General features: G+C 32.4%; 1 protein-coding gene across 3 annotated transcripts in view; it reads left to right on the top strand.

Moving 5' to 3' along the window:
• Positions 1-21,022, top strand: part of LOC140440062 (scavenger receptor class B member 1-like) — a 314,501-nt gene that overhangs the window by 258,901 nt on the left and 34,578 nt on the right. For all 3 annotated transcript variants that reach the window (XM_072530319.1, XM_072530318.1, XM_072530320.1), the window contains one exon: positions 11,637-11,837. In XM_072530319.1, coding sequence (XP_072386420.1) covers positions 11,637-11,837 — 201 coding nt within the window. The remainder of the gene's footprint in view (positions 1-11,636; positions 11,838-21,022) is intronic.

Here is a 21,022-nt window from a genome sequence, read left to right on the forward strand (position 1 = left end):
CCTAACATTACTAAATAAAACAATAAGGAAAGAAAAAATAGCAAAGTTTATATTATTTTTTTTTTTCATATATCGTCGCTGCCGTGGAAATATCTCCTATGTGTTGAAACCTAAAATTTTCAAGAGACAAGGAAAACACGGTTTTGTAAAAATAACTTTTTATACCAAAAACCAAAAATTTAATATTTAAATTAAAACATACACATACGAGTTTTTAATATGCTTGAAAATGACACATAGAAGGTTTAACTAAGTTTAATGTTTATTTTTTTGTTTTCTTATCCGACTAGTAAGGTAGGTTATCGTAAAAACTATGATGACCTCTTTCTAACACGAGTTTAAGGTCTTGTAGGCATTTCCATTTCGATTCGGTTATTGGAATAGGACGTAAATATAGCTGGGTTGGTCTTTGAATAACGTTAACTTTTGGTCTTCGTTGTGGTAGTAGCTTATATGGGTCGGAATGCCGTAGCTTGAATAAAATCTCTCCATCAGGACGATATTCTAGAGCTCGGAGGTTAGTCACGGTTGGATCTCCCGCTTTCTTTCCGGGTTGTAGTGACTGAATATTGCTTGTCAATTGCTCAAAATTAAAAAAAAATCTGTGGTCCAAAACTTTAATACTATTTAATATTATAAGGTTGTTTTGGCCGCGCATTTCTCATTTGAGCTATGTAGTCACTAGGAGAATTTATGCTGTTGAATTAAAATATTTTTCTGAATTGCCCAATCGCTTAAAGCACTAGCTAGTACCTTATTGCGATTTTGATAATTACATCCATCGGATAAAATTGTAAATTTTTTGTATATATCTAATTTTGATGAAAGAAAATCTACAATACATGATGTAAACTCGTTAGAAGATACGTCGCCATTTGATTCATGCCACACATATGATCAAACGTCTTTGTTATTTAATACAAAAATTGTAAAATTGTGAAGCTGAAGTTTTTGTTTATAAACAATCTTCAAGCTTCAGTCTTGCGGCAGAGCAAAACACTTTGCAGATCTATAGTCAAGACTAAATTGCGAATCCTCAGTTTCAGATTTAGCTGCATTTTTCGCCTCTCTTGCTTCATTTTTTATCACGATATGGTTCTGATATACATCTAGAGCAACTGTTTTTACTTCATACCCACAACATACATCGCACTGGTCTTTGCGAGGCTTATGTATTTTAATATTTTTATTTTTTAGTACATCCAAGAAAAACGTTCTTAAAACGCTTTTAATTGTATTTTGTTTGCACCACTCTTAATACACACTGTGCATGTGTGATAAAGACCTACAGGTCGATTCAACGTATGTACAACTACTAGAGCTTCTGCAGTAATGGTTTGAAACCTTAGGAAGTAATTCGAGCCACCTTGAAACATTTTCCGTTATTTCTTTATGAGTATTCTCCTTTCTTCCTTCTAGTCTGGGCTTTTTCTTCTACTACTTTTTTCTGAATCCTCACTAGCTGCAGTATTAACTTCGCTTCTTCGCACCCATCTTCTGAATGTGTCCTAAATTTAATGTATTGATGAAGAACAGCCTACAAACCTTCACTTTTTCTCCATTAGATCTTGGCAAAAATATGTCATGACCTACATTTTTCTTTAGCTCTTTCGCATTATTTTCTGTTTTTTTTCGTCTTCTGCGGATATGTCTGGTACTTACTAAACCTTTCACAAACACTTTCTTTTCGGACCAAGTACTGAAATTCCAGAATGTCTTAAGAGCTGACTTCTTTTCATTTTCAGATATTAGATTACAAAGAAATGATCTATCTGATTTTTTTCTAGTGGTAGTGTGGCCACAACGCTGCTTAACCGATCTGGAATTTTTTTGCAGTCTTGTACTATTTTGCCATTTTCTACCTTTTTGTAGCCAGTGTAAGATAAACCAGAAACTCGTCTCTTTTTGGCTTTAAGTCGTTTCTTACCGATGCGTGAAATGGGTTTATCAAAAAAACTTCATCACTGTCAGAGCTGGTGACAGATTTACGGTCACCAATTTTTGTCCCTTCTTCTTGCGACAATTTATCTTGTATGACTTGTTTTTCCAAACCAATTTCCTCGCCTCCATTCTCTATTTTAATCTCCTGGGTGAAAACAGATATATCGTTTGCAACTTCTAGCTCATTATTTGCTGCTTACATTTCTTTTCCTTCCGATTTCTCATCTTCATGTTCCACTATTTCTAATTCTTTTGCAATGTCCATTTCCATTTCTTCATTTTCTGCAACCTCCATTTCAATTACTTCATTTTCTTCAACCACCATTTTCACTACTTTGTTTTCTGCAACCTCCATTCGTTTTGTAGAAACAAATTCCTTTTCGAACCCCTGGTCCCTTGTTAACCTCATTTCAGTATTAGAAACTGGGAATAGAATTCCGTGAGTGGTACTAATGACCCATTCCTGCCATTCGCCTTGGTTAAGGGTATTGTTTTCTGATGAAGCAGTATCAGGTCTTAATAAAGTATGATTTTGTGCAAAACCACCTTCAGAAATTGAGGTATTATTTGGTAACATCGTATTTTCAGATAGTAACATCAACGCTGATAAAATTTGGTCAGCGATAATTTCCTGGCCAATCTCGTTAGGTACAGACCTACACCTATGTTCTTTAATATTTATTAAGTCTTTATTATTTATTAACTCTTTTTGATTTCCCATATCTGTACAGGGCTGCATAATATCGTTTTCATTATTTGATTTCGTCCCCAGACTACTTAATGCAGCTTCGACAAGCCTTTTGCTTCGAGCAGACATTCTAATATTCTGCAAGAACAAACAAACCTATTTTAACAAACATGCATATTGTTAATTACAGAGGTTTATTAAAACCATGTTAACATTTAGGTAACTAATATTATTAATGTAATTTTAACACTGAATAAGATAATTATATAAAATATTGTTACATGTAGCCTCAAGCCATAAAGCTTACAAAGTCATAACATAAAATAATATGATAAAATAAAATGTTTTTCACTTACCTTAATAATATTGAGCCGCGCAGGTATAATTACAGTGTCAATATAATCACTAAACTAATCAAAATAACACAACTTTTTACAAACTTCGGGTCAGTGGAGCTAAAGTTTTATTATTTTGACAAACTAACCTAAAAGTACGAATTTCACACCTCAAATGTGCAGCAATTTGACAGATCAGGCCGGGTTAAAATCGCGTATGTGTTCAACGTCGACACATAGCGGGCATTACCGCGGACGCTGTAGTAGCAAAATCTCCCATCTGTAAAATTTCGGTTAAATAAAGCACGTACGAGGTTTTTTCGCAATCATTATTGTAGACGGTGTACATAAGAGATTTTTAATATTAAAAAAAAAACAGATTTCAGATTTAAATAGCACATAGGAGGGTTTGTTACAAGGTACGCGTTGAAGATTCCTATAATATGGCTATAATAACTTATTTTCGAGAAAATGTGCATATAGGAGATTTTTCCACGGCAACGACGATGTATTAATATCGATTAACAATTTCTACCATTATATGCAATTTAAAATTACTCTAGAATAGAATAATTTTGATCGCAAAATATTAAACACACCATATTTAAAAGTCAACGTTTAATAATCTGTATTTAATGACACTGTTTAAACCACCTAATTATTAAATAATTACTACATTAAAATTATTATAACCTTTTCACAGAAATATCCATCAATCAGCGTCATTTTTAAAAGCGAAACTTAAAAAAAAATGTCTACAAACTTGCAGAAAATGGCCTTCAGTAAACTTGTCTTGTCGCTAAAAACAAATTATAAGAAGACTGCGGTAATTTACTTAAAATAGCAACCATAATAATTACAATGATACGTCTTGGATAATATGCACCGCCAATTTAATTATCTTATTTACTGGCCATCGGGAATCAATCTGGTGTTTGAGAGTTATGATATGATCATGTATTTTAAGAAAAGTAAATTAGATTAGTGGTTTTACTTATTTACTATAATAACTTTAATTTCTTATTATTTTTAATAATAATACGAAATCATCAACTTTAAACATAAAAAAAATTTACCTTAGTGTGTAGTATCTTATCCAGTACACTTAGTGTGTAGTATTTACACACAACCAAACTTATATAGAATCATCTGATATTTCTTATCATTTTAATCGAATTTAAAAAAAAAACCAACCCACGAAGTCAAATAATGTTTATTTTAAAGCAATTAAAATTACCAATACATAAAAATTAGAGAAACCCATAAATATTAAATAATAAAATTCAAATTTATTGTTTTAAAGTCAATAGAATACAAAATTTCAATATACAAGGAATGATGTTTAAATTTTTTTATTTATTCATGTTTTTTTAGTGGTCGATGTTACTAACCCCAGGCATTATGCATGCTCCAATTCGCGTGGAAATGCTCCGAAACAAGTTGTCAAGATTTTATTGTGGTAGGTTGTTTTCTTTCTTCAAGAGCAGCTTGTACTAGCTGTATGGTGTTTTGCGAATAATGCCGGCGAGGTCTAATTCTTTTTTAAGCTTATCCCACAAATGCTTTATATAGTTAAGATCGGGTGAGCAAGCAGGCCACTACAGAATTATAGTGATATCTTCTGCTTCAAAGAAGTCTGCAGTGACTCTGCTGGTATGCGGAGGTGCATTATTATGCATGAAAATTCAATTTTTTCCACTTCACTTTTTCAGAGTTCAACTACAGCTTCTAGAACCAAATCAACATACCTGTGAGCTATTTAAGTTGGTTGAATGTAAATTAAAAGTGTTTTCCACCGACCATATTACTTCACCAGAACATAACACTTCCACCTTTATGTCTGTGAACAGATCCGGCTGTTTCCGTTCTTGCGGAAAACATCCTGTGAGCTATTAAAGTTGGTTGAATGTAAATTAAAAGAGTTTTTCACCGACCATATTACTTCACCAGAACATAACACTTCTACCTTTATGTCTATGAACAGATCTGGGTGTTTCCGTTCTTGCTTTTCTTCCTGGTACTTCAAGTACATGAATTCACCGGTTACATGATTTTACACAAATCTTGGTTTCGTCTGAAAATAGCACATTTTGCCAATTTCCAATGTTCCAGTATTGTTATTGAAAACACCAGTTAAGGCGATAAATCTTGTGCTACCTGGTTATTTTTGGACAATTCAAATTATACATATATTGTAGATTTCAGTAGCAAGTTTAAAAAAATGAAAATTGATTATTCCTAGTATTAAAAATATAAATTTATAGCAATACTTTATATGACCAATTAGCAATATGATATAAACGATAAAAATACTTATGTAAAAAGTGATAATCATTGATTGACATGTTGTAATGATTAAAGATGTATTAAAAGAATATTTACTATTATAAAAAAGCATTTATATTACCATATTTAAAAAGGTAATAAATCAGCAATATACAGTGTGAGTTTTTAGTGCGACATTGGTTGATAATTTCATTATGGTACAGAATATTAGTTATTTAGAGAAAAAGACAAAGATATTCTCTAGGCTTGGTTAATATACCGATTTTGACAGGACGATTAATAACTACCTGGTAAAGCAATTTATTGGTAATTGCTTATCACAACTGAAAATATGTTCGCGCCGGTAAATTATTCGATACTGAAGCGAGTACAAGCCAGTCGCCTATAGATTGTCTCAAAGTGACTAGTCTGTACAGGGTAAATGCACAACATCGATGCGATACTTCTTTGCAAACTTGTATTAAAATAAACGTCACTTCTTACTACTTAGCCTAATCCATCTTTTGTGTTGATGGTAGCTTAAGTACTAATGCCCACTAACGACCCTGCCTGGCTTCTTTCTGTCAGTGGTTCTCAAACATAAATAATATTTGCTACAACATACTTGGGTTAAAATAAAAAAAAAATAGAAATTAAGAAATGCCTTTTATTTATGTCACACAAGCAGCTTGTTTTTAATTCTACAGTATGTGCTAGCGATACAAACCATTTATTTATAGATTTAAATAAAATCGAACAAAATAAAACTAAAATATAAAGAAACATTTTATTTATTTATTGTTCCGTTCAAAAGTTAAGGGGGGAAGGACTTTTAAAAACCGCACTGTATATGTTGGCAGTAACAAAACGTAGAAATATCCGAAAATAAAACTAATAAATAAGTTGAAAATAAAAGAAGTCATTGTATTTAATTTCATGTGTAAGTAATCGTAATTGGACACCATTATATTTAGTTCCTTTTTCTGTTAATCGCTGTCACATTTAGTTTCTGCTTCACTATCATCATCATCATTATTATCGTCACTGTCATCAATATCTCCGTTATTTATATTTATAATAATTGGTTCGATATCATCCAACGAATTGTCAATTTTCCACATTTTTTTTCTGTTGCTATTACGTGGTTTACGTAGTTTTTCCATTTCTCTGGCGTAATGACCTGGTACGCTGCTGTAATTAAATTTCGCATTTTAGCTTCTTTAAAATTCGCGTTGCGTCCAGCTATATACCGTTTCACTTCACTTCAAACCATTTCGGGATTGAGTTCACAGTGATAGAGTAGGAGTCTCAGATACTTCACATTGTGCTTTTTGGCAATATCTTCTATTATGTACCTCTTATATTTTGCTTTGAAGGTCTTAACTACATCAAGTAACTCGCATTTTAGGCAGTCTTTTTAAAAAAATAGGTCCTTTGACAGAAGCCATTCTTGAATATCTTTTTTTAGTGTTGAATTGTTGGAAATTTGTTCTGACTTTCTGCTGTGATAGGAGGCATTGTCCATTACCACAACAGTTTTTTCTGGCAAATTTAGCATTAAGTTATTTTCAAACCAATCTTCGAAGGTCGGTCCATCCATTTCCTCCATCCATTTGGCAGATAGTAGAAATTACCGGAATTATTTTAAACTTTGAAAAGTTGATAAGTTACTATTAGAAACAAATAATGTATAGTATGATGTAAAATTATTAGCAAACGATATTTTTTAAATTACATAAAATTGTACGTGAGGACTTATTGGGAACTCCTGGTTTATTCCGTTTATTTTGAAAGATAGACAATAGAGAACTCCATCGCTCATTGCATAAAACTGGCAACGTCTTGGCGAAATTCCCATAAGGTTAGCATTGCATATCTTACCCTGTACAGAATATTCACTTTGAGACAAAATATAGCCCGCTTAGCTATCTGATCGGCTTATATCGATTGATCTTCTTCTTCTTCTTCTAATGGCCCACAACCCTTTGTGGGTTATGGTCTGCTTTAAAACGTTAATCCATTCTGCCCAGTTGGAAACTTTCCATCGACATTGTCTGATGTTCATGGTTCTAAGATCTTCCTCTACATCATATATCAACCTATTACGGGACCTTTCTTTTGTTCTATTTACTTGTCATTTGCATCTCTGAATTGCTTTTATAGCTCGATTATCTGACATTTTTTCTCAGATGCCAAGCCAGTTTAGTCTTTGTGACTTTACACATCTAACGGTATCTGCGCTCTGTACTAATTCATTCAGATCATAGTTCACTTTGTTCTCCAAAAACCGTCACTGCAATGGGGTGGTCCAAATATCTATAGATACCAATAACAATTATTATTCATGCGCATTTGTTTAATCTTTAAAGGGTTTAATTCTTCAGATAAAAGGGTTTTTATCACATGCAAAATTTCACATACATATTTACATACAAAAAGACTAATCCATCTGTTTGGAAATGTGGTATTAAGGTAATTGATTACAATACTGCTATTACTAAAAGGTGCGCCATCTTGTTGTCTTTCCATAACTGCTCTTTCGCGTAAAGAAATATTCTCCAGCCTGATTAAGCCAGACATGCCATGCGGCACGTACACGTGAACTGCTTAGATTATTTGACGCTTGAAGCAGTAGCTTTATTAAATTAAAAACTTAAAATTTAAATTTTTTTTAAACTTTTATTATCATAATAACGTAAACACAAACTAAACAAACTCTTTTAAGTAATCTCTAATAAAACTTAAGTGCTTATCCAAAAAAAAAGAAATAAAAATCAGAAATAAAGAATACACTATTCTTATTACTTTTAATAGTAAAAAGGTAGCTATTATTATTCTATTGTTATTCTTTTGTTCTTGTTGATGTAAGTAAACTGTCAAGTTAAATTAAGTATTAAGTAACACAATTTGAAATTAAGTTGTGTTGATTTAATCTCAAGAATTATGGTTGTAAATCCCGAAACGAAAGTGAGCGATATGCTGCTCAAAAGTATCAAATATCCAATAGAACTGTGGATGGTATTTTTACACGTTTCTTGGCAACCGGAGCTTAGACTAAACGACCTAAAACCGGTCCCCAACGAAGAACTAGTGTCTGTGATGATCGCTTCACCCTCTTACAAAGTCTACGAGATTGTCGTGCCACGGCTGTACAAATCCGAAATGAACTTTAATACGTCCGGAATACTAACGTAAGTAAACGAACAATTAGGCGAAGACTTGGAGAAGCAAATTTAAGCAGTTGCAGACCTGCAACAGGCCTACAACTTCTTGGGCGCCATCGATTTGCGCGGCTTCTGTTTGCCAGAAACTATGATCATTTTTCTGTATATAATTGGAGGCAGTAGTTTTATTTATCGAAAAGTTCAGGTTTACCTTGCGGTCTTCAGATAGCGGTGAGAGAGTACGGCGAGGACCACATGAGCATTTTGCAGAATATACCTTGAGTCCCAGGGTAGGCTATCAAGGGGGCTTAATTATGGTATGGGCTGGAATTTATTTAGAGGCACGTACAGAATTGTACATCGTTTTGAGAGGCTCCATAACAGCTACCAGGTAAATTAACGAAATTCTCCAAGATTTTGTTGTGTCTTATGCTGGTTTTGTTTGAAATGACTTTGTTCTGATGCGTGATAATGCCAAGCCTCACAGTGCGAGAATCACTTAACCATTATTATTACCGAAATAAGGTAAACATTAATGTAATGGATTGGCCAGCATTAAGTCCAGACGAAAATCCAATCGAATATGTTTGGGACAGTCGTGTTCCTGTCCCTTTAACCTTAAATTAGTTACAAAAAGCCCTTTTAGAGGAATGGGAACTTATTCCTCAACAGGACATTCCTCATTTGATTTTAGGTATGCCAAGGAGAAAAAAAAATCATAAGGCAAGGCATGCATAAAAAGATCAAGGAAATAACATTTAAAAAATTAAAACAAGCATCCATAGTAAAGGACAAAAAAGGTAAAATAATTACAGATTTAAACGAAAAACTGGCAAGATGGACAGAATACATTGAAGAACTTTTTGCAGACGAAAGACCAGAAATAGCAGTGGCAGAACCTACAAACGACACAACAGGGCCTGAAATCCTAAAAAGCGAGGTAGAATATGCTATAAGGAACACAAAATGGGGTAAAGCTGCAGGACCAGATGAAATTCCTGTAGAATTGTTGAAACTAATAGACGACGGCGCACTTGAAATAATGGTGAACCTCTTTAACACAATTTATAGAACAGGCATCATACCAAAGAAATGGCTCTCCTCTACTTTTGTCATAATCCCGAAGACGAATAACGCCAGAGAGTGTTCAGACCACAGAACTATAGCATTTATGGGCCACACACTAAAAGTATTTTTAAAAATAATTCACAAAAGAATATTTAATAAATTAGAAGAGGACATAAGCGCCACACAGTTTGGATTCAGAGGTGGACTGGGAACACGGGAAGCTTTGTTTGGTCTGAGTGTGTTAATGCAAAGATGTTTGGATGTAAACCAAGACCTCTACGTAGGTTTCATAGATTTTGAGAAGGCCTTCGATAAAGTCAGACACCAAAAGCTGTATGAAATCCTAAGAAGCAAAAACATCGACAGTCGCGACATTAACATCATATCCAGGTTGTACTGGGAACAAACAGCAAAAATCAAAGTTGATAATGAGTTAACCGAAGAAATTGAGATTAGTCGAGGTGTGCGTCAGGGTTGTGTGCTTTCTCCACTATTATTTGCTCCTAGAGCAAAACATTGGTATGAACATTAACGGAGAGTTAATTAACAATATACGATACGCTGATGACACGCTAATAGTAACAGATAACCTAGCAAATTTACAGTTTTTGATGGAAAACATAAACACCCATACCAATAAGTATGGTCTAAAACTAAACATCAAAAAGACTAAATTCATGATTGTAACAAGGAATCTATATACCAATGTGAATTTAACCATAAATAATCAGCCAGTTGAAAGAGTTACGTCCTACAAATATTTAGGGATTTGCTTCACTGATACTAATGACCAGACAAGAGAAATCAAGAGGCGAATAGAGATAGCGAGACAATCGTTTGTCAAAATGAAAAAGTTCCTATGCAGCCGGGACATAAATATAAACTTAAGAACGAGGATGTTAAGGTGCTATGTTTTCTCCGTTCTGCTGTACGGCATGGAAGCCTGGACACTAAAATAGATAAACATCAAAAACATTGAGGCATTCGAGATGTGGTGTTACAGGAGAATGTGGAAAATACCATGGACAGAAAGAGTAACAAATCAGGATGTTCTGCTGAAGATAAGGAAGGAATGCGAAGTCATAAAACCATACAAACGAAAAAACTGGAATATCTGGGCCACATAATGAGAGGAGAAAAGTACTCTCTGCTTAGACTTATAATCCAAGGAAAAATCTCGGGAAAGAGAAATGTGGGACGTAGGAGGATTTCCTGGTTGCGAAATTTAAGGGAGTGGTATGGGTGCAGTTGTTCAGAGCTGCAGCCAACAAAGTAAAGATTGCTGTGATGGTAGCCAACCTCCGATAGGAGACGGTACTGCAAGAAGAAGAAGGAGAATTCAACCAATAATTTGAGCACGTGGAGGAAACATTCATTATTAAAATCAGTTTGTTTGGATACATGATTTAAGTTTTCATTAATTGAGCGTCATTTTGTTACAACATTTACTTAGGTTTTTTGCATTAATTTTTAAATTGTTATTTACTGAAAGAGTTCTTTGTTCAAAAGTTAAATTTTCATTAGAAATTACTTAAAACAGTTCGTTTCCTTTGTGTTCACGTTATTATAATAATAAAAATTAAAAAAAAAATTAAAATTTTAAGTTTTTATTTTAAAAATACAAGTAGTCCGTTTTTCGTGTATTATTCTGTAATACACTGTTGACTTTGGATTAAAAATACTTTCATCTTAATAAACCTACACTCCCCTGATCTAATTAATATTTTCCATTGTAATCACGTCACAGCGCCTGTGATGGCGTCACCGATCTCATGATCAATTGATAGCATTGTAAACCCAATTGACATTTCCTAATTTTTAAATAAAAATATTTATAACTTCTTAAATTTATAAATATTTAAATTTAAATAGGATGTTTAAAACATCTTGGAACACCCTGTATTCTTTTGACCGAAAAATTTTCGATTGTGGCATTGTGGGGGAAAAAACTTAGATTAGTTTTCCAAAATATTTGCTCAAAGCACATTTCTTCAAAAAAAATTTTTAGCATATTCTATTATTATCCTATTATTATTATTATCTTCTAAATATAAATATATTAGAACACAATTACTTTATAGTTTTATTTTAACATACTTGTTTGGTACCAATGAATTATTATTAACGGTTTTGCAGGACTTCATTATTTTATTAATATAGTTTTGTTTTTTTTAGAGTATAGCTGATGTAGTTTCTGACAGATCATATTTTACAAGAATTGGACTAAACGTGATCATAAGGCAGACAGAGAGCTTACCTTTAGTACAAATGACGGCGAAGGAATTCATGTTTGGTTATTCCAGCAGTCTGATGACTTTAGGAAACAACTTTTTGCCCAACTGGATAAACTTTGATAAATTGGGTTTAATTGATAGGGTGAGTAACATTAAAAATATGTAACTAGACTGCTAAATTGTTTAGGAATTTAATAAACAAATAATCATCAGTACGATGACCAGGTAGATTCCTTTAAAAAAAAAACAAATTTTATTGTTTGATTTTTATATTTGAAATATTTATTATTAACGCATACATTGATCCATTTAATTATGAGCAGACGACAATACCAACAACACACCTTCTCATAGGCGATTAACAACTAAAACAAACATTTAAATATCTTGGAGTTAAGCAAGTAGGATAATAACAAGGAAATGAAAATATTCTGATTGGCTCAAGTAGCTTTTGTTAAATATGAGAAATATCTTATTCGGTTAGAGAAAAGAGAACTAAATTTTATAATTCATGTGGCTAAAAATAACGTGTGGCCGTAAATTTTATCAGGTGAAAACAATGCCATCCATTTTTTTTTGAAACCAAAGAACCAAGCGACGTGACACTTTATTTAAAAAGTTGTCAACAGTGTAAGTAAAAAAATATGAATTGCAAATGGTTAACGGACTACTCGAAGATGATCTAGCGCAGAGTTTCCCAAACTTATCTAAACCGCGACCCATTTTTGCTAAAAAATTTGTTCGCGACCCCCCAATTTCCCCCCACTCATTTATTCAATATTATTTGACGGAAATAGCGAGCCTAATTTACAATTATCTGATGGTTTCTCAAATTTAAATTTGATTTAAAATTTAAATCAAAAACAATTATTTTAATGATTGCGATCTGTCCCACTAGTAATTAGTAGTAGGTACTTCTGCCAGAATAGCATTTACAATAAAAATAAATAATAAGAAGTCGACTGCATATTGTACACCGCGACATATTAGCTTGTATCTACATCTCAAAACTCTTCCATGATAATCGCGAAAGCGCTCGCTACTAGATGGCACTCTGGAACGTTCTCGTAGCCTTGTTTTGGCTTTATATAAGCGGCGATGCTCAGTTCGAATCCAAACAGCCTATGGTGGCGAACGCGGTGTTGAGGAGTAAATATTTTACGACTTACGTATTCCCGTTTACGTATTTACGTCTAGGATAAATTATAAATTATGGATAAGTTTTTAAAAAGAAGTGCAGAACCATCTACGTCTGAAAGTAGCAGTAGCAGCAATAAAAAGAAAAACAGATTCTACATTGATGAATATCTTAAATATGGTTTTACCGTTATTTCCAATAAACCACAATGTGTTATTTGTGGTTTTGTGGACAAGTCTTGTCAAAAGAAAGCATGAAGCAATCAAAGTTACTTCGACATTTAAATAGCAAACATCCAGATAAAAAAGACAAGCCCGTAGAATTCTTTGAAAGAAAGCTGAACGTCCTTCACAAACAGCAAGGCAGTTTTCCTTTGGCAACCACTACTAATGAAAAAGCATTATTTGCAAGTTATAAAGTTGCTTATCGTGTTGCCAAAACTAGTAATCCGCACACAATTGCTGAAAATCTGATTTTTCCAGCAGCTGTTGAAATGGTACATATAATGTGTGGGGAAAGAGAGGCTGCAAAATTAAATACAATACCTATCAAATAATACTATCCAAAGAAGAATTAGTGATATGGCAGAAGATATTCAAGCGCAAGTTGTGGAAAATCTTAATAAATGCACGTACTTCTCTCTTCAAATTGACGAATCCACAGATATATCTAACTGTGCCCAATTCATTACGTTTGTAAGATATGATAAAAATAATGGCATTCAAGAAGATATTTTATTTTGTTCCCCATTGGAGACCAATACCACTGGAAAATGTTTACTCGACACTTTTGTGAAACGTACAAGTAAATATGATATTGACTGGGGTAAATGTATTGCTATATGCACAGATGGCGCTAAAGCTATGAGAGGACATAAATCTGGTCTTGTCGTCAAATTACAAGAAATAATGCGTAATGCCAAATGGAGACATTGTTTTTTACATCAAGAAGCTCTTGCGTCCAAAGCTTTACCTCCTGAAATGGACTGTGTTATGAAAACCATCATTAAAGTTGTAAATTCCATTAAAATAAAACCTTTGCAGACCCGTATTTTTAGAAAAATTTGCGAAGACATGGGTGCTTTATTTGAAAATCTTCTCTATCACACCGAAGTAAGGTGGTTTTCAAGGGGCAACGTCTTAAAAAGAGTATTTCACTTAAAAGCAGAGCTTTTAATGTATTTGAAAGATGAGAAGTCCCCATATGAAAATCAATTTTCCGATCCTATTTGGCTTCTGAAACTAGGTTTCCTTGCTGATATTTTCGTGCAATTAAATATTTTGAACAGTAATTTACAAGGTTGCGACATTAATATAATTACAGCCACAGATAACTATAAGGCATTTCTAAAAAAAAAAAACGATTTATGGTCGACCTCACTTGGCAAAAAACAACTCGATTCATTCCAGTGCCTTCAGGAAATTATGGAAAATGTCCAGTGCTACAAATTTTGAACAAGTTTTTGCTGACATGCATGTTACTTTGCTCAATATAAAACAACAGCTCTGTGATTATTTCCCCGAAGAAATTCATAACAGTTACGACAGTTGCAGATGGATACTAAATCCGTTTTTAGCCGATTCCTTTCAGCATGTTGAAATACCAATAAACATGAAAGAAAAACTTATTGAAATATCAAGTGATGGAATGTTGAAGCTCCAATTTTTTGCCCAGAACTCGGACCAATTTTGGACCGAAAAGATGCAGGAATACCCCCAGTTGGCGAGTGAAGCTGTAAAATGTTTGGTTCCATTTTTAACATAATATTTGTGTGAGTTAAGTTTCTCGTCTATGACTGCCATTAAAACAAGAGTTAGAAATCGTCTTGTACTTGAAAATGATATAATTGTGTGTGTCTCAAATACACAGCCTAGATTTGAAAGATTAGTTTCACAGAAACAGGCGCATAGCTCTCATTAAGATTATAATATTTGACTTTGTTTTACTCTTTTATTTTTACGGACTTTAATATTTAGTTTTATATTTCGTCTGATAATTAATTGCTAATTTCGGCGTTGTTAAAATCAAAATACATGATCTAACAAAGTGGTGCTTTTGTCTTATTTTGGAAATGTTCGGCGACCCCCACTTTGGGAAACACTGATCTAGAGGAACAAAATTTTGTGAAATTATGACCACCACTCTTGAAAGAAAATCCAATTATTTGAAGCGTTTTTGATTTAGTGATAAAGCTACATTTTATTTAAATGATAAATTTCACCGTGACTGGTCTGATACAAATCCTCGTTTGTTCGTGAACGTCCTTCACAATTTTTAGAAAAGTTAAATATATGGGCAGGTATACGGAGTAATTGCCCCAGTCTTGTAGCCTCATTTTGTGGGCCTAGTAAACATTGCTGGATATATAAATGGCGAAAAGTACCTCAGTAATAATCACAAATAATTCACAATATTTTTACCAGATAATAATTGTCTCTTGAATATGGAGCTTCTTCCCATTATCTACACAGGGTCCGAAATTATTTAAACAAAGTCCTCTTCAGATAATGGATTAGACGACGTGGAACCACAGAATGGCCACCAAGATTACCAGATATAACCCTATTAGATTTTCTTTGTAAGGTACCTAAAGATCCATGTATTCCAAACGAATCAACAAAATCTTGGTGATCTGCATTAGACAGATACACAATAATATAACAACATAACTAGAGAAATGTTAAATAATCTTGAAGAAGAAACAAAAATAGGTTACACTACTGTCAAAACGTGAATTGTTAACATTCTGAACACCTAATAAACAAAATTAATTAATATTTAAATGGGAATAAGCCACAATTAAAGGTTAAAATACATTTATTGACGTTTCAATTTCCACTTCGGAAATCGTTCTCAAAATACAAACTAATGTTTGTATTTTGAGAACGATTTCCGAAGTGGAAATTGAAACGTCAATAAATGTATTTTAACCTTTAATTGTGGCTTATTCCCATTTAAATATTAATTAATTTAAAATGCCACAAGAAAATAGCTTCAGAACAATAATAAACAAAAATTTTGAGTTTTTATGATTAAAATATATTAAAGTCATAATTGTCAACGTCAACGTGTCCGAGCGATCTTGGTTTATCTCTAACGTAAATGAGTCGACAAAGAGGATGTCTTTATCCTCTCACGGTATCTTCTTCTTAAGGTGCCTTCTCCATTACTGAAGGTTGGCTATAACTACAGCAAATTGCTCTCTATCTTGAACTGTTCTTAGTATCGAATGTGTGTCTGAATGCCTGTCCAGTCTCTTACATTCTTCAACCAGGAGCATTTTCTTCTTCCTGGACCTCTATTTCCTTCCATTATAAGTCGTAGGAAGTTGTATTTTTCTCCTCTGTAAATATGTCCTAGATAACTCGTTTTTCTGTTTTTTACAATATTTAGGAGTTCTCTCTCAGTACCCATTCTTCTTAGCACCTCGTTGTTGGTCACGTGCTCTGTCCAAGAGATCTTGAGCATCCTTCGAAAAACCCACATCTCAAAGGCTTCTATACGCCTCATACTTGTAATTCCGAGAGTACATGTTTCCACTCCGTATAGCAATATGGAACAAATAAACGTTTTTACAAATTGGTATCGGATAGGAGTTTATTAGGAATTTTTTCATTCGTTGAAATGCGGACCTAGCATATTCTATACGAGCACGTATTTCGACCTCGTGGTCAAGGTCGTTTGTTATCCAGCAACCAAGATACTGGAATCTTTGTACTGGTTCTATATGTTTGTTATAGATACAAATATTAATGTCGACATTTGGTGCACGTGTAACAGCCATTACTTTTGTTTTGTTTGTGTTTATGTTTAGTCCCAAACTATCTCCCTCTCTGGTTATGACATTCAAAAGTCGTTGTAAACCCTCAGCACTGTCCGCAATAATGACGGTGTCGTCTGCGTATCTTAAGTTGTTTACGTATTCTCCGTTGATTTTTATTCCTTCTTTAATATTTTCGAGGGCATTTTGAAAGATATTTTCGGAATATATATTAAATAACAGTGGAGAAAGTACACAGCCCTGACGAACTCCTCTTTTTATTGGCAATTCTGCTGTCAGATGATTGTCTATTATGATCGACGTCATTTGATCCCAATATAGGGGAAACACAATATAAATCGACGTCATTTGATCCCAATATAGTTTTTTACAGCAATGTACAGGAAATAAAGTGCCGCATAGGAAAGGCAAGAACGGTCTTTAACAAAATGAGCGCCATCTTCAAAAGTCACAACATATCCCTAGATACAAAAATGAGACATTTGAGATGCTATGTTTTCTCTGTGTTGTTGTACGGGGCGGAGGCATGGACGCTTACAGACACCACTATTAAAAAACTTGAAGCATTTGAGATGTGGCTTTATAGAAGAATGCTGAGAATATCATGGACAGCAAGGATCACGAACAAGGAAGTTCTAGAAAAAATGAAGAAGGAACCAGAGATTGTGTTTACGATCAAACGCATAAAATTGCAATATCTGGGACACGTTATGAGAAATCAGCACCGTTACTCCCTGCTGCAGTCTATATTGCAAGGTAAAGTCAAAGGTAAGCGAGGACCCGGTAGAAGGAGAATATCATGGCTGCGGAATTTAAGAACATGGTTTAAGAAAACCTCAACGGAGCTGTTTCGAGCCGCAGCGAGCAAGGTCATGATTGCCAATATGATTTCCAACATCCGAAACGGATAGGAACCAGAAGAAGAAGAAGAATAGTTTTTTAATAAGTGCTACAGTGTTATGGTCTATACCATGTTGTGTTAGGGTTTCTATGAGTTCTGTCTGTTTTACTCGATCAAACGCTTTTTCGTAGTCGATAAAACAGAGGTATATATATATATATATATATATATATATATATATATATATATATATATATATATATATATATATATATATATATTGTTATGATGTGTTTTTTGTTTGAATGATGAGCAATGAGTATTTTTAATAATATAATATATAGGGTTTTTATCGCGGTTCTCAAAGAATTAGCTTGTAAGTACTTTTTTAAATTATCTTTATTATAACTATTATGAAACACACATATATATCTAACCTAGTCAATGTAAATTTAAAATAAACTATCTTTAAACTGATATTCTTATAAAACTAATTAAATTCTATAGACAATCTAAAATTTAAACAAACTATCTTCAAAATTGAAATTGTTATGACACTAACTAAATTATATTAACAAAATTTTGTACCTTTCTTTCACTGAATGCCTAAATGAACTGTTTTCCACTATATATATTCTAGTCACCACTGAAAGTCTTCGTACTTCGGTTATCCTTGTTTTTGTGAAATTTCTTTTTCCAATTATCAGCTTCTACCAATTTAAGATATAGTTTTCTTCACCAGCATGTATACACCACCAACCAAACCAGCAAACAGCATTTATATTTATTCTTCTTTTCAATATACCAATATCCAATTATTATAAGTTGATTTATACTAATCTCCAACCATAATATAATTTAATTTCTTCCAATATACCTTTTTTTATCTTCAATAATTATTTGTGTATAATTATAAATGTGCATTAAATTATATGCATAATTTTTAATCTTCATTCAACTCACTATATTAAACATTTTGACTATTTGTACTTGATTCACTGACTCCAACTAACTTTCATAATAAACTGCTTGACTTCTGACTAAAAACTTCCAAAACTGCTTGACTTTAGACTAAAAACTTAAAAACTTCCATCTTGAATCCAAATCACGGGTATTTATATCTTTCGGATATTCCAGAACCATCTCGTAATAGATCATGTTCCAATTTAGTTCTATTTAATACATGTCTGAATTTTCTGGAACAAACCATTTCGCAAACATGGCCATCTCCGGAGATCCAGAGAATTCCATTCTTTTCTATTAATAATTTTGTTTACATTTAGGCTTTTCAGATCAGAATATATAATTAAATTAGTAACTTAACATTCTAATTTAATAAAATACACATTTCAAACAATATATTATTATAACCCACTTATATTCGTAAATATTCTTAAACGTCACTTCAGAGTATAAATATCTGTCAAATTTCGAGAGTATTTTTGGTTGCCTAGGCACATGGCTCACTTAAATCTATCTACCACATTATAATTACTAAAATACAACTTTTTACACTTAATTATATGCTAATTTATTAAAAATACCCTCACATAAATATATTTTTATTAAATTCTCTAGTATATAACTTATTTAAAACAACCAAATATCTAATATTATGTAGTATATAACTTATAAATTATTTTCTATAAACCGTAATCGTATCAATACCCCAAAATAATATTTAAAATAAATAATTTACTTATTATTTTTTTAAATATTAATTTTCTCATACCTTATTAAATTTAATAAATCAATTTTTTTTTTTTATTTAAAATGTGTTAAATACATCCCTGTTCGCTGTCTATGTCAAAACAGAGAACAACGGAGCACAGTTCGGCTATTCTATGGTCAAACTGTCATGTCAAATGGAGCAATGGATGCGATATCAGAGAATAAAATATAACCTTAATTAAAAATATAATAGATATGGTGTTCTGTTTATTTATAGACAAAATCTAGGAATTATTTCCATTCAAAATAACTTCATCAATATAAATTGGTAAGTTTTTCCACTTTATTATATTAGAAAGACATTTTTATAGCAATTTTAGTATCTAACCCCAAATTATGATTTTTAGGGTACCAAACAATTTCCATATGTACAAAATTCAACAAGTATGATGTCAAATTTATTCACAACAAAGAAATCTACCATCTATCTATGAAATGGATCTATCAGTAAGTTATTAGTGTTATTATATTTGTGTTAAAGGTATAGAAATCATTATTCAATCTCTTCATGATATTGAAAAATGTCGTTGATATGAAATATGCCTCTTAGTCTGTTCTCTGCATCTATTAACACATAACTATTTAGTCCATTCTGATTTTCAATTGTATATGGACCTTCAAACATTGGTTGTAATTTCTTACAACGGTTTTCTTTAACATTACTTTTTCTAAGTGAACGAATTAACACTAGGTCTCCTTTTTGAAATGTGATTGGTTTTTTTATATTTCGATTTTGTCTTCTGATATATTTTTCAGCTTTCCTCCTAATTCGGTTATTCACTTTCTGCATTACTTGTTCTAACATATCCTGATTATATTCACTAATCCATTTTCTGTTTCCTATATGGCCAAACATTAAATATTCTGGTACTTCCTCTGTATTCAAATTATGTGTATTATTTAAAAAATACTCTACTTGTGGTATATGTTGCTGCCAAGTTTCGTGTTGATTTTGGCACAGTATCCTTAAATATTTTATAACTTCTTTAATATATCTTTCTGCAGGATTTGCCTGAGGATGTCTGATACTTGTAAAATGAATGTTGATTCCCTTTTTCTCACAAAATGCCCGAAATTTTTGGTTGTTAAAATATGTAGCATTATCTATTATGCAATTTCTAAATGGTCCTATTTCTTCGAAAAATTGATTAATATATAATTTTAATGTTTTAACATTTGTTCTGGAGCAGGGATATAGTTTAATAAATTTTGTATATAAATCAACTATCACTAGTATATGCTTTTTTCCTGTTGGACTGAGAACTAAATTTGAAATAAAATCCATGGAAACTGTATTTAATTTTTCATATACAACATTAGATTTATATGTGTTCTGGTTTTTGAAATTCTTTTCTTTGTTTAGTTGACATATTGGGCATTGGTTAGTAATTTCTTTTGCTATACTTATGTCATTCTTTGCAAAATAATTGTCCCTAAATAGCATCCATAGCTTTCTTGAACCAATATGCATATAATTGTTATGTAAATTTTTCAATATTTTCTTTGCTAAAGTTCTAGTTATTACATATACTTCTATGCCATTTATTATTTTATAATATACCCCATCTTTCCTAAGGACTTTTTGTTTTTCACTCAAATTGATCTGATCTCTTATAATTTCTTCTTTAGAATATAATCCAGTACTTTCTACTAATTGATTTAATCCAATTTTTATTGTTCGCTGCCCTTTTTGTGATGTATTTTCTAATCTTGATAAAGCATCTGCCACTATATTGGATTTTCCAGAAATGTATTTGATTTCAAAGCAGTATTCACTAAGTATTAGACTCCACCGATGTATTCTACTGTTTCCATATTTGTTATTTAATATAGACG

Source organism: Diabrotica undecimpunctata, chromosome 4 (genome assembly GCF_040954645.1).
Source record: "Diabrotica undecimpunctata isolate CICGRU chromosome 4, icDiaUnde3, whole genome shotgun sequence".
NCBI classification, from domain to species: Eukaryota; Metazoa; Arthropoda; class Insecta; order Coleoptera; family Chrysomelidae; genus Diabrotica; species Diabrotica undecimpunctata.